This window comes from Coregonus clupeaformis, chromosome 17 (assembly GCF_020615455.1).
Source record: "Coregonus clupeaformis isolate EN_2021a chromosome 17, ASM2061545v1, whole genome shotgun sequence".
Taxonomy (NCBI): Eukaryota; Metazoa; Chordata; class Actinopteri; order Salmoniformes; family Salmonidae; genus Coregonus; species Coregonus clupeaformis.
The window spans coordinates 40,219,731-40,234,525 of NC_059208.1; the positions used below are offsets into that span (position 1 = coordinate 40,219,731).

At 46.4% G+C, this 14,795-nt stretch overlaps 1 protein-coding gene across 1 annotated transcript in view; it reads left to right on the forward strand.

Moving 5' to 3' along the window:
• Positions 1–14,795, forward strand: part of LOC121586380 (ephrin type-A receptor 7) — a 167,956-nt gene that overhangs the window by 108,750 nt on the left and 44,411 nt on the right. Inside the window, exon 5 of the mRNA XM_041903006.2 lies at positions 911–1,240. Within this exon, the coding sequence (XP_041758940.1) occupies positions 911–1,240 (330 nt within the window). The remainder of the gene's footprint in view (positions 1–910; positions 1,241–14,795) is intronic.

Here is a 14,795-nt window from a genome sequence, read left to right on the forward strand (position 1 = left end):
AGGCATTTGTTCCAGCCATGACTGTTGACATAAGTAATAGACAGTCCATTATCTCTCTCTCTCACACAACCACAGACAGTATACACACACAGCTTTACACTTCACCATCACTAATAGAATTGCCTCTGTTTTATTTCTCAATCCACCGTAAAATGAGGTGGTTAGTAGTTCAGGGATTGTCTAGAAATTGCATGAGTGAATAAAGATAGTCGGTGAGCAGCATATTATGTGTCTGACTTACGTCTCCTTTGTTCTATCATCATAAACACACACACATTTCATCTAGACCAGGCAAGCTTTAGTTGCTTTGGCTAGTCTTATTTTCTCTGTTTCCCCCCTGCTCCATGCATCACCCATAATCCCTTCCTCATCTCAATCCTATCAAAGTATTTACATATGCATTATAGATGTGTACTAGCACAATAACACCATGTAGCTAGCATACTGTTGTGGACCACACTTTGAGAATGGACTACAGCGTGAAGTGTTCTATAGTAATTGGTTGGCACTGGTTTTAATGCTGAATTTAATTACGTGGCAATCAGGTCTAGATCAGTGCAATCTAACGCACACACTTCCATAGTCATTGCCTCATACAGATATCTGATGTACTGGTATCGTACCTAGTCTGTTACGGTGTATTGCTGTTGTCTTGGTCTTGTCATTGTTGTAAAAGAGAATGTGTTCTCAATGACTTACTGGTTAAATAAAGGCTAAATAAAATGAATTAAACCTGCTGTAGCACTGTAGGTAGTAAGTACATCATACAGAAGAGTCATATGTCATAGAAATGCCTAATACTTTCATAAATCATACAGGGGCCATAAGACAAGCACTAAAAGTGACTAGAACAGGAATCATGTATATAACGACGAATTATATTTATATATCCACTTATTTTCCCTCCCAGGCCCCCCCTCTCCTCCCAAAGACTTGGTCTACACCCTCAAGCAGTCCACCCTGATCCTGGAGTGGGGCGCGCCAACGGACACGGGCGGCAGGGGGGACCTGACCTACAGCGTGGGCTGCCGCCGGTGCGTGGGGCTGCAGTGTGAGCCATGTGGGGCCAGTGTGGGCTTCATGCCCCAGCAGAGCGGGTTGACCGAACGCACGGTCACTGTGGTCAACCTCATGGCCAACTCCAACTATACGTTCACGGTCGAGGCCCTCAACGGCGTGTCAGAGCTTCTGCCCAACAAGAGGTTCTACACACAGGTCAACGTGTCGACTAGTGTGCCAGGTCAGTGGAAGTTGTGTGTTCACACACACACAGTCTTGTATAACTAACTTTGTGGGGACACAATTCATTCCAATTCAAAATACTATTTTCCCTAACCCCTAACCTTAACCCGAAAACCTAACCCTAGCTCCTAACCCCAAAACTAACCCTAGCTCCTAACATTAATGCTAACCTTAACCTTAAACCCCCTAGAAATATCATTTGACCTTGTGGGGACTAACAAAATGTCCCCAGTTGGTCCCCCCAAAAATGGTTTACTATTCTTGTGGGGACTTCTAGTCCCTACAAGTATAGTTAAACACGTCCACACACACTGATTCTCATTCTTTACCCTCAAATCAGAAAAACCACGTATGAGAACAAAGGAGTGCTCAAAAGCACACTATACACAAACTCTGAACTAATTACACACGGCTCAGCGCCCCTCTCCTCTCAAAGACTCCCGTCATCACGGTGGAGCCATCTCATTTTCATCCACAGCCTTCACAAAGCCATTAGCCAGAGGCTTTAAAAGCACTCAGCAAAGTGTCCCTGTCAACTGCAACACACCCAGCAATCCCCCCAAATGATATGGAGCCCCCCCCCCCTTCCCCCACCACCGACCCAGACTCCATACATTCTAACACATTTGATGACTCATGTTTATTCAACTTTTTTTTCACAAACATCGACTTGCTGTGGGGGAAAAAAGGACAAATGAAATGTTTCATTTGCATATGCAGAGGAAAGAGGAAATCGAAGCACTCGAAGTGAGAGTGTGTTTTGTACTCTAATTGTTAATTAGTGGAAGCTAATGCAATGCATTATGAATGGAGCTTGGATTAATGCACATTTGTAAATGGAAAGCCAGCACTTTGGATGATCCACGGTGGAGCAAAATGAACTCAGGCAAACACACACACACACACACACACACACACACACAGTGAAGTCATTAAGTAGAGTTATCACGAGGGTTTCATCACACCAAATGTTTTACTCCAATAGACAGGATTTGGTAAAGGAGCAGGTATGTTTTTGTGTGTGTGTGTGTGTGTGTGTGTACGCAATTGTGAGCTTGTAAGAGAGTGTGTGTACTGTGCGTGAAAATGTGGGTGTGTGTGTGACAGTGCTCTAGATTCTAGTGCTGACCAATTACAAAATGGGGGTTGTGTAAGTGCAACATCTGGGGGGGTGGCTTAGAGAACAGGTGTGTGTGTGTGTTGCGCTGGATGGTACATATGGATGCTAGATGAATGCTGGATATTATGCTGGAAGGGGCTAAATCCAAAGGTCATGGAATGGCCTATACCTGCATTCTTACGAACATTCACTCAGTCACCCTCATAACTCTACACACAATCAGAGATATCTATCTATATATATATATATATATATATATATAAAATATCTATCTATCTATCTATATATATATATATATATATATATATATATATATATATATATATATATATATATATATATATACACAAGCACAATGAAACCGGTTGGCAAATGCACACATAAACACTGAACACATACACGCCAAGGGAAAGCACGCACTCATCATGTCGCACAGAGAGAGCTACACACTGACAAGTGCACAAATGCTGAGCGAATGGAGGCCTGAAGGACTCCTCAGCTCAGGGCCACCGTTGCATTCTTAGATCTGAGTTTTGAGATAAAAGACCAAGTCATCAATGGCAGGCAGTATTCAGGAGGAGCACTTGAACAACTTAACCTTTCATCTAACTCAAGTACTAAAGAAGTAAAGCAGGGGTGTCAAACTCATTCCATGGAGGGCCTAGTGTGTGCTAGACAACCAGGTGAGGGGAGTTCCTTACTAAATAGTGACCTTAATTCATCAATCATCAAGTACCCGCAGACACTCGGCCCTCTGTGAAGTTTGACACGTGACGTAGAGGCTGCCGGCACTCCAAAATGCTCCCGTCTCATCTGTCTTCTGTGCCACACACCTCCAACTACAACAACTCTTATATTTTTCTCTTTCTCTTCCTGTTTTCTACCTCCTTATCTCTCTGGTCTTTTCCTTTTTCATTCAATCGTTCTTTCCCACTTTCTCTCAATCGATCTCCCTCCATCTGTCTCTTTCTCTCTTCCTTTCTCCCTTTCACCTTCTCTGCTCTTCGTTCGTTCCTTTTCCTGTGTCATACCCCTCTTTCTCTCTCTCTCTTTAACCAGCCCTACTAATTTAGACATAAATCTCCCTGGTCCAGAGAGTGGAACGGGGGCCTTTCTCAATGTCTGCTTCTCTGAGTGCTCCATTAAGTAGGAGAGACGTTATAAAACGCTGCCAGTTTATGCCCTGTGCATATTTTAGGCTAATCCACTCTGTGTAGAGCTGCTCCCAATAGTCCCCACCCTGCCAATAAACTATAAATCCTTCGCCAGCAAACTGCTGTGCTCCCTCCAAGGTTAGAGTAGAACATTCTCGGCAAGCCATGTGTAGACTGTGGTGTTCTCTCTCTCTCTCTCTCTCTCTCTCTCTCTCTCTCTCTCTCTCTCTCTCTCTCTCTCTCTCTCTCTCTCTCTCTCTCTCTCTCTCTCTCTCTCTCTCTCTCTCTCTCTCTCTCTCTCTCTCTCTCTCTCTCTCTCTCTCTCTCTCTCTCTCTCTCTCTCTCCTTTCCATGTGCCCCTTTCTCTCTCTCTCCTGAATGGCTGTCACGGCTTAGAGTTGATGTATGGCTATTATGGGCTGTTAGCAGCCATGTCCTTCTGTTTGTTGTCGCGGGGATTGAGTGGATTGGAGAGTGCCATATTCCCAAGACTCAGACCGAGAGACAGGGCTTAACAAATTGGAGGGGTTTTCTATTGATATGTGACTTTTCTGTGGGACGTTTTGCGAGGTGTATGGGTGTTTTTATATGATTATACATCCTGTGACTATGTACAGTATAATGTCAGTGGCTCTCTGACCTGAATGCTAAGTCACCAGGACAGGGACAGTAAGTGGCCTGTTATGATGTGGGTGTTGCCAGTCAAGTGTTTGGAGACAGTTTGTTTCACCACCCACTGTTGGCTTTTACAGCCTCATCCTGCTTTCCCTCTGCCAACAGAGAGGAGAAGGAAGGGAGAGATGGAGAGAGATAGACAAGCAAAGGGAGAGTGAGATATTAAGAGAAGGAGAGATAGAGATGGGAGCGTGAAAGGGCGAAAGAGAGAGTCCAACACACGCAAAGACAGACCTATCAAAACACAATGGTTGGAGTTTCTGGGGAATTTTAATACTCAGGGGAATTTATACTATCTTAACAAGATGTGTCTAGTGCAACAGGCCTTGGACACATTGTACACCTATGACATGCATGAAAGCTACCCATCCAGATAGCATTAGGGGCATAATAATCTTGGCACAGTGTTATCTGTTTTTCTTTCTTATGTTATTTTTACGAGTCCAAGCGATCTATCTGTTGAATCCTGCTTGGGCTGCCACACCTCGTCTTTTGTCTTTTTGTCTCTCGTTTACCTCAAGTTAGACCTCTGTTTTCTCTCAGGTCATGAACAGAATCTGTTGCTGCTCTTGTCTTCTCCTTTTGGGGACAGTGCCCTCCATCTCTTTTCTTTTCCCTTGAGTCTGTGAAGTGAATGTGTGGCTAGTGGCTACTAAGGATGTTATGATCAGGTGTGTGTAGAGTGATGATATTACTGCACACACACTTGTACAGTATCTGCTTGTGTCACTGAGTGAATTTCAATATTTGCAAAAATTTGGTTGGGTATGTTTGGCACGTGTATTAGAAGACCTGCATTATACACGCACCATTGGCACACCTCTCCTCAGATCACCAACAAAGCATGACCAAACCCCCGGTACACTCAGCTCCCCTGGAAGGTTAAGCATGCTAACGCCCTTGGTGTATCTTGAGACAATACCCCATAAAAGCCCCACTGACCTTTATGAATACTGCATTAGTGACTTTGATCACAGGCCTCTACTCCTTTTTTCACTCGCTCTCCTCTCTCTCTCTCTCTCTCTCTCTCTCTCACTCTCTCTCTCTCTCACGTGCAGCTGTAGCGTATTGGGGCTTCTAGTGCTGGCTAAGCCTGTTAGCTGAAGGTGGGGGCGCCAAGCTTTGGCCTCCGCTGCTGCTCTAATCTCAAAGAGGGGTTATTTAGCCTGCAGGCTACAGCTCCTAGTGTGTGTGTACACAGTGAAAGTAGAGTCTGTGGACTAGCTATGAACTGGGGAGAGGTGGAAGGGAGTCTGTCCCCTGTAAAGCCCCCAAAGCAGAGGAACACACGTGCCCGCACATACACACACCCTGACAGAAAGGATTTCCCCTGAATGGAGAGAGCGAGGGAGAGGTGGTTTATCGGTACTCCACAGACCCTCAAGGGGGGTTGGGGTTGAGGGTTGGGGGTATAGAGGATTGGATGGATGGAAGAGAGGGGTTGGGTAAATGGGGGTCATTCCTGCCCCAAGGGGCTCATGGGACCCATCATCCAGCTGTGGATTAGACACGTGTGTAGTGTATGTGGTGTGTAGGGGTCAGAACATGTGTGAGTGTGTGTCCTATCACGCTTTGTGCATGTGTCATTTGTGTATGAGAGCGAGAGAAGGTAATGTCTGTCATATGTATCAGGTCACACTGGAAGTTTGTGTGTGTGGTGTGTGTGTGTGTGTGTGTGTGTGTGTACGAGTGTACATATTAGCCCAAAGGATGCAATTGTGTAAATCAAATCAAATTTTATTTGTCACATACACGTGTTTTGCAGATGTTATAGCGGGTGTAGCGAAATGCTTGTGCTTCTAGCTCCGACAGTGCAGTAATATCTAACAATTTCACAACATATACCCAATACACACAAAAAAGTAAGGAATGGGATAGCTGGGTGAACAGGCAGTGGCTCGGGTGGTTGATATCCTTGATGATCTTTTTGGCCTTCCTGTGACATCGGGTGCTGTATGTGTCTTGGAGGCTGGGTAGTTTGCCCCCGGTAATGCGTTCGGCAGACCGCACCACCCTCTGGAGAGCCCTGCGGTTGAGGGCGGTGCAGTTGCCGTACCAGGCGGTGATACAGCCCAACAGGATGCTCTCAATTGTGCATCTGTAAATGTTTGTGAGGGTTTTAGGTGATAAGCCAAATTTCTTCAGCCTCCTGAGGTTGAAGAGGCTCTGTTGCGCCTTCTTCACCACACTGTCTGCGTGGGTGGACCATTTCAGTTTGTCGGTGATGTGTACGCCAAGGAACTTGAAGCTTTCCACCTTCTCCACTGCGGTCCCGTCGATGTGGATAGGGGGGTGCACCCTCTGCTGTTTCCTGAAGTCCACGATCATCTCCTTTGTTTTGTTGATGTTGAGTGAGAGGTTATTTTCCTGGCACCACACTCCCAGAGCCCTCACCTCCTCCCTGTAGGCGGTCTCGTCATTGTTGGTAATCAAGCCTACTACTGTTGTGTCGTCTGCAAACTTGATGATTGAGTTGGAGGCGTGCTTGGCCACGCAGTCATGCGTGAACAGGGAGTACAGGAGGGGGCTGAGCACGCACCCTTGTGGGACCCCAGTGTTGAGGATCAGGGAAGTGGAGATGTTGTTTCCTACCTTCACCACCTGGGGGTGGCCCGTCAGGAAGTCCAGGACCCAGTTGCACAGGGCGGGGTTCAGACCCAGGGCCTCAAGCTTAATGATGAGCTTGGCGGGTACTATGGTGTTGAATGCTGAGCTATAGTCAATGAACAGCATTCTTACATAGGTATTCCTCTTGTCCAGATGGGATAGGGCAGTGTGCAGTGTGATGGCAATTGCATTGTCTGTGGATCTATTGGGGCGGTAAGCAAATTGAAGTGGGTCTAGGGTGACAGGTAAGGTAGAGGTGATATGATCCTTGACTAGTCTCTCAAAGCACTTCATGATGACAGAGGTGAGTGCTACAGGGCGATAGTCATTTAGTTCAGTTACCTTTGCTTTCTTGGGTACAGGAACAATGGTGGCCCTCTTGAAGCATGTGGGAACAGCAGACTGGGAAAGGGAGAGATTGAATATGTCCATGAACACACCAGCCAGCTGGTCTGCGCATGCTCTGAGGACGCGGCTAGGGATGCCGTCTGGGCCGGCAGCCTTGCGGGGGTTAACATGCTTAAATGTCTTAATCACGTCGGCCATGGAGAAGGAGAGGCCACAGTCCTTGGTAGTGGGCCTCGTCAGTGGCACTGTGTTATCCTCAAAGTGGGCGAAGAAGGTGTTTAGCTTGTCTGGAAGTGAGACGTCGGTGTCGGCGACGTGGCTGGTTTTCTTTTTGTAGTCCGTGATTGTCTGTAGACCCTGCCACGTACGTCTCGTGTCTGAGCCGTTGAATTGCGACTCCACTTTGTCTCTATACTGATGTTTTGCCAGTTTAATTGCCTTGCGGCATGAGTAGCTACACTGTTTGTATTCTGCCATATTCCCAGTCACCTTGCCATGGTTGAATGCGGTGGTTCGCGCTTTCAGATTTGCGCGAATGCTGCCGTCTATCCACGGTTTCTGGTTAGGGTAGGTTTTAATAGTCACAGTGGGCACAACATCACCTACACACTTCCTGATAAACTCAGTCACTGTTTCAGTGTATATGTCTAAATTAAAACATATCCCAGTCCGCGTGATCAAAACAATCTTGAAGCGTGGATTCCGATTGGTCAGAGCAGCGTTGAATAGTCCTTAGCACGGGTACTTCCTGTTTGAGTTTCTGCCTATAGGAAGGGAGAAGCAAAATGGAGTCGTGGTCAGATTTGCCGAAAGGAGGGCGGGGGAGGGCCTTATGAATAGCAATGGTCAAGGATTTTAGCAGCGCGAGTACAACAGTCGATATGTTGATAGAACTTCGGCAGCCTAGTCTTCAAATTTGCTTTGTTAAAATCCCCGACTACAATAAATGCAGCCTCAGGATATGTGGTTTCCAGTTTGCATAAGGTCCAGTGAAGTTCTTTGAGGGCCGTCGTGGTATCGGCTTGAGGGGGGATATACACGGCCGTGACTATAACCGAATAAAATTATCTTGGGAGATAATACGGTCGGCATTTGATATTCTAGATCGGATGAACAGAAGGACTCAAGTTCCTCTGTTACTACAATTACACCACGAGTCATTAATCATGAAACACACACCTCCGCCCTTCTGCTTCCCGGAGAGATATTTATTCCTGTCTGCGCGATGAACTGAGAACCCATCTGGCTGGACCGATTCCGACAGAATATCCCAAGAGAGCCATGTTTCCGTGAAACAGAGTATGTTACAGGCCTTGATATCTCTCTGGAAAGAAATCCTTGCCCGTAGTTCGTCGACTTTGTTAACTAAAGATTGAACATTAGCGAGTAGAATACTTGGAAGCAGTGGGTGGTGTGCGCGCCTCCTAAGTCGGACCTGCAGGCCGCTCCGAGTGCCTCTCCTCCGCCGGCGATGTTTTGGGTCAGCCGCTGGAATCAGTTCAGTTGCCCTGGGGAGAGCAAACAAAGGATCTGCTTTGGGAAAGTCTTATTCCTGGTCGTAATGCTGGTGAGTTAAAGCCGCTCTGATATCCAATCGTTTTTCCCGGCTGTATGTAATGATGTAAAACACTTTCTGAGCTAATAATGTAAAAAATAATACATAAAAAAACAAAATACTGCAAAGTTTCCTAAGAGCTAGTCGCGCAATAGAATAGGCTATTGCGCAACACCCAACGGTATTTTCCTTTCTATTGTTCAGATTAACAAAATGATCTGGTGATCCGGTTATGAAATGTCATGACTATAAATCCATAGCTCTATTCGGACGGGACTAGCATTTGGTTAGTAGAGACATTGTTTATGTAATTATTATCATGTGTGTAATTCCAGATAAAGATTCGCACGGGATTCGTTTTTCCAAACTTCCCCCTGTAATTCTTTATATTTTTCATTCAATTGAGTCTTATGATGGAAACCTGGAGGTTTTTATTCTAGGCGTGAATATATTTCAACATGTGGAGACGATAAAAGGCTAAATGTATAGGTGTCCCCATAATATTTAAATTGAAGAAGTGTGATCATAATCATTATTTTAGCGATACACGGTAGACGTCCCTTCTAATGAAAAGGAACCCCATACTGCTGATCTGAGCTGCTGAACAGTGCACTTGCACTTGAGATGCAGTTATGGATGAGAAAGTGAAGTTGTCATTTCCCAAAATTTTAAATGTAGATTCATATGAAATATGTGCGCAGAACTTTGTTTGAAGCATTCATTTATCAAATCAGTTCTTGTTTTCTTGTTCAAACTGCGAGCAGCAACTGTCAAACTCTGTAATGTCTCAGAAAACACAGGGATGTCATTACACTAGTAGGCTATTGTCAGAGGACGTTGGAGTTCTCGCAAAAACATTCAGTTATTCGGCCTGGAATTGTTAATCCAGTAAAGATTACTGATGTGGCAGATTTGCACAAAACTAAAATTCCGGATGTGAAGTTTTGTGCTCGTGCACATAATTACGTTACCCAAACTCCCAAGTAAGTCGCTCTGGATAAGACCGTCTGCTAAATGATGTAATTGTAAAGTCAAACTAATCCTGTCCGAATAGGGCTCATGTTTAACCTGAAATAGACTATTAAATGATAAAGCCTATATTGTTGATAGACCCTAATGTGTGTCTCCTCACTGATGTCAATGAATAAATGGGCGATCGAAACGCCTAAAAAAGGTGATAATTGTGCATGTGACTTGATGGTGAGAGCCCAGTAATAGATTCACTGCTGTCCCTTTAATTATAGGCTATTGTTACTTTGTGTATCTAAAATCACAATGTTCCCATTTCTATAGTCATTTTACAAAGAGTATTCTTTTAATTGAAACTACTAAATGTCTGCTTTTTACCAGATCCAAATATATTAGCATGAACAGTAACTGATCACATTTCTGTAGGCTTTATATACAATATTCTGCCCATATGAATGAATGTATTTTAGGCCATAGTCTATGAAACAGCCATACATGATTTAATGAAAAGCAGCAAACATACACAACTGTATTTGACCCTAGCAAGACTCATAAACAAAAAAAATGCAATAGGCTACAGCTCAGCTGTTTCTGGCCCAAATACAATTAAACTCGAGGGATTGTAGCCACGTAAACCCAAATCCCCCAGCCACAGAGCGGTGGCCTCTCCAGTTGTTGAGCCCCTCAGTGGCATGTTTAAAGTCCTTTAGATGAGGGGGGAGAGGAAAGATGAGAGTAGGGGTCGGGGTGGGATTGACATTTCAATATCTTCAGAGGATTTTTTTGGCCTGCTTTAGATGCCTTGGTCCCTGTGGAGAGGCATGGTGGCTCAGCACAGCTCTCTGGGAATCCTACTGAGAGAGGGAGGGAGGGGGTGGAAAAGGGGAGGCAAGATCACAACAGGAGGACAGGGGGTAAGGCAGGAGGTGTAGAGGAGAGAGGAGGACAGGGGGTAAGGCAGGAGGTGGAGAGGAGAGAGGAGGACAGGGGGTAAGGCAGGAGGTGGAGAGAGGAGGACAGGGAGTGAGAGGAGAGAAGAGGACAGGGGGTAAGGCAGGAGGTGGAGAGGAGAGAGGAGGACAGGGGGGTAAGGCAGGAGGTGGAGAGGAGAGAGAGGACAGGGGGTAAGGCAGGAGGTGGAGAGGAGAGAGGAGGATGGGGGTAAGGCAGGAGGTGGGGGAGGAGAGAGGAGGACAGGGGGTAAGGCAGGAGGTGGAGAGGAGAGTGGAGGACAGGGGGTAAGGCAGGAGGTGGAGAGGAGAGAGAAGGACAGGGGGTAAGGCAGGAGGTAGAGAGGAGGACAGGGGGTAAGGCAGGAGGTGGAGAGGAGAGAGGAGGACAGGGGGTAAGGCAGGAGGTGGAGAGGAGAGAGGAGGACGGGGTAAGGCAGGAGGTGAAGAGGAGAGAGGAGGACGGGGTAAGGCAGGATGGGGGAGGAGAGAGGAGGACAGGGGGTAAGGCAGGAGGTGGAGAGGAGAGGGGAGGACAGGGGGTAAGGCAGGAGGTGGAGAGGAGAGAGGAGGACAGGGGTAAGGCAGGAGGTGAAGAGGAGAGAGGAGGACAGGGGGTAAGGCAGGAGGTGGAGAGGAGAGAGGAGGACAGGGGGTAAGGCAGGAGGTGAAGAGGAGAGAGGAGGACAGGGGGTAAGGCAGGAGGTGAAGAGGAGAGAGGAGGACAGGGGGTAAGGCAGGAGGTGGAGAGGAGAGAGGAGGACAGGGGGTTTAGGTTATTAGAATCCCCATTAGCTATGGCACATGCAGCATCTACTCTTCCTGGGGTCCACATAAAACGTGCAAGTACATGAAAAAGTTACTTTCTCATGAGAGAACTCCGAACTCATTTCCTGGTCACTGAATAAAAAAATTAATCCATTTCTTTGTAACCCCTCTCTCTCCCTTTGAGGCGTGTGTGTGTGCCAAGCCTTTTGGGTCCCCAAATGAGAAGTGATGGGCTAGGTGAGGCTTCAGCAACCACCAAATGAATTGAGTCATCAAGCAACTTTTCATGACTGAGGCCTGGCCACTTAAGACGCTTTGTCACCCAGTGATGATAATTTTAATTGGTTTGCTTGGCTGGCTTATTATTGGGGTCTATGAGGACATACTTTAGTATTTGCAGGTATGGTACTTTGAATTGATGTTTTAGTGTTAAGTATTTTGTAGTCATACACAAACACAGACAACACACAGTCACGGACAAACATACACACCATCACAAACAGACACACACATAGAAGACAAACACACACAGTCACAGACTGAAAAGACACACACCCTTGGTTAATCAGAGTAACACGCTGGGCTGGAGGGCTCCTTTTGAACAGAAGTCTCTACAGCACAGTGACTCAGTCTCCAGGCAGAGAGCGAGAGAGGTGAAAACACATTTTTCATTTCCATGAAAGGACAGGAAATTTGAAGTTGTTTCGTTCAATCTCTTTCATTTTATCCTCCTTTCAACGGTTGAGATCGTCATTGTGCAGCTGTCAAAATCAAATCACATTTTATTGGTCGCATACACATTTAGCAGATGTTATTGCGGGTGTAGCAAAATGCTTGTGTTCCTAGCTCCAACAGTGCAGTACTATCTAACAATACACACAAATCTAAAAGTAAAAGAATGTGTCGTGACGGGACTTACTTTAATGTATGACTGTTATTTATCGAATCACCTAACTATGTTTAATTGTCACTCGATTAAATTAATCATGTAACAATTAACTCATTAGGAATTTGGGGCACCACAGAAGAAGTTGTTTAAATAGTTACCATTTCCCTAATTAAACTCTTAGAAGATACAGTGGGTAACAAAAGTATTTAGTCAGCCACAAATTGTGCAAGTTCTCCCACTTAAAAAGATGAGAGAGGCCTGTAATTTTCATCATAGGTACACGTCAACTATGACAGACAAATTGAGAAAAAATAATCCAGAAAATCACATTGTAGGATTTTTAATGAATTTATTTGCAAATTATGGTGGAAAATAAGTATTTGGTCACCTACAAACAAGCAAGATTTCTGGCTCTCACAGACCTGTAACTTATTCTTTAAGAGGCTCCTCTGTCCTCCACTCGTTACCTGTATTAATGGCACCTGTTTGAATTTATCAGTATAAAAGACACCTGTCCACAACCTCAAACAGTCACACTCCAAACTCCACTATGGCCAAGACCAAAGAGCTGTCAAAGGACACCAGAAACAAAATTGTAGACCTGCACCAGGCTGGGAAGACTGAATCTGCAATAGGTAAGCAGCTTGGTTTGAAGAAATCAACTCTGGGAGCAATTATTAGGAAATGGAAGAAATACAAGACCACTGATAATCTCCCTCGATCTGGGGCTCCACGCAAGATCTCACCCCGTGGGGTCAAAATGATAACAAGAATGGTGAGCAAAAATCCCAGAACATTTACATTACATTTACGTCATTTAGCAGACGCTCTTATCCAGAGCGACTTACAAATTGGTGCATTCACCCTATAGCCAGTGGGATAACCACTTTACAAATTTTTTTTTTTTTTTTTTTTTTTTTTGGGGTGGGGGGGGTAGAAGGATTACTTTATCCTATCCCAGGTATTCCTTAAAGAGGTGGGGTTTCAAATGTCTCCGGAAGGTGGTGAGTGACTCCGCTGTCCTGGCGTCGTGTGGGAGCTTGTTCCACCATTGGGGTGCCAGAGCAGCGAACAGTTTTGACTGGGCTGAGCGGGAACTATGCTTCCGCAGAGGAAGGGGAGCCAGCAGGCCAGAGGTGGATGAACGCAATGCCCTCGTTTGGGTGTAGGGACTGATCAGAGCCTGAAGGTACGGAGGTGCCGTTCCCCTCACTGCTCCATAGGCAAGCACCATGGTCTTGTAACGGATGCGAGCTTCAACTGGAAGCCAGTGGAGTGTGCGGAGGAGGGGGGTGACGTGAGAGAACTTGGGAAGGTTGAACACCAGACGGGCTGCGGCATTCTGGATGAGTTGTAGGGGTTTAATGGCACAGGCAGGGAGCCCAGCCAACAGCGAGTTGCAGTAATCCAGACGGGGAGATGACAAGTGCCTGGATTAGGACCTGTGCCGCTTCCTGTGTAAGGCAGGGTCGTACTCTCGAATGTTGTAGAGCATGAACCTGCAGGATCGGGTCACCGCCTTGATGTTAGCGGAGAACGACAGGGTGTTGTCCAGGGTCACGCCAAGGCTCTTCGCACTCTGGGAGGAGGACACAACGGAGTTGTCAACCGTGATGGCGAGATCATGGAACGGGCAGTCCTTCCCCGGGAGGAAGAGCAGCTCCGTCTTGCCAGGGTTCAGCTTGAGGTGGTGATCCGTCATCCATACTGATATGTCTGCCAGACATGCAGAGATGCGATTCGCCACCTGGTTATCAGAAGGGGGAAAGGAGAAGATTAGTTGTGTATCGTCAGCATAGCAATGATAGGAGAGGCCATGTGAGGATATGACAGAGCCAAGTGACTTGGTGTATAGGGGAGAAAAGGAGAGGGCCTAGAACTGAGCCCTGGGGGACACCAGTGGTGAGAGCACGTGGTGCGGAGACAGCTTCTCGCCACGCCACTTGGTAGGAGCGACCGGTCAGGTAGGACGCAATCCAGGAGTGAGCCGCGCCGGAGATGCCCAGCTCGGAGAGGGTGGAGAGGAGGATCTGATGGTTCACAGTATCAAAGGCAGCAGACAGGTCTAGAAGGACAAGAGCAGAGGAGAGAGAGTTAGCTTTAGCAGTGCGGAGAGCCTCCGTGACACAGAGAAGAGCAGTCTCAGTTGAATGACCAGTCCTGAAACCTGACTGGTTTGGATCAAGAAGGTCATTCTGAGAGAGATAGCAAGAGAGTTGGCTAAAGACGGCACGCTCAATAGTTTTGGAAAGAAAATAAAGAAGGGATACTGGTCTGTAGTTGTTGACATCAGTGGGATCGAGTGTTGGTTTTTTGAGAAGGGGTGCAACTCTCGCTCTCTTGAAGACGGAAGGGACATAGCCAGCGGTCAAGGATGAGTTGATCAGCGAGGTGAGGTAGGGGAGAAGGTCACCGGAGATGGTCTGGAGAAGAGAGGAGGGGATGGGGTCAAGCGGGCAGGTTGTTGGGCGGCCTGCAGTCACTAGTCGCAAGATTTTATCTGGAGAGAGAGGGGAGA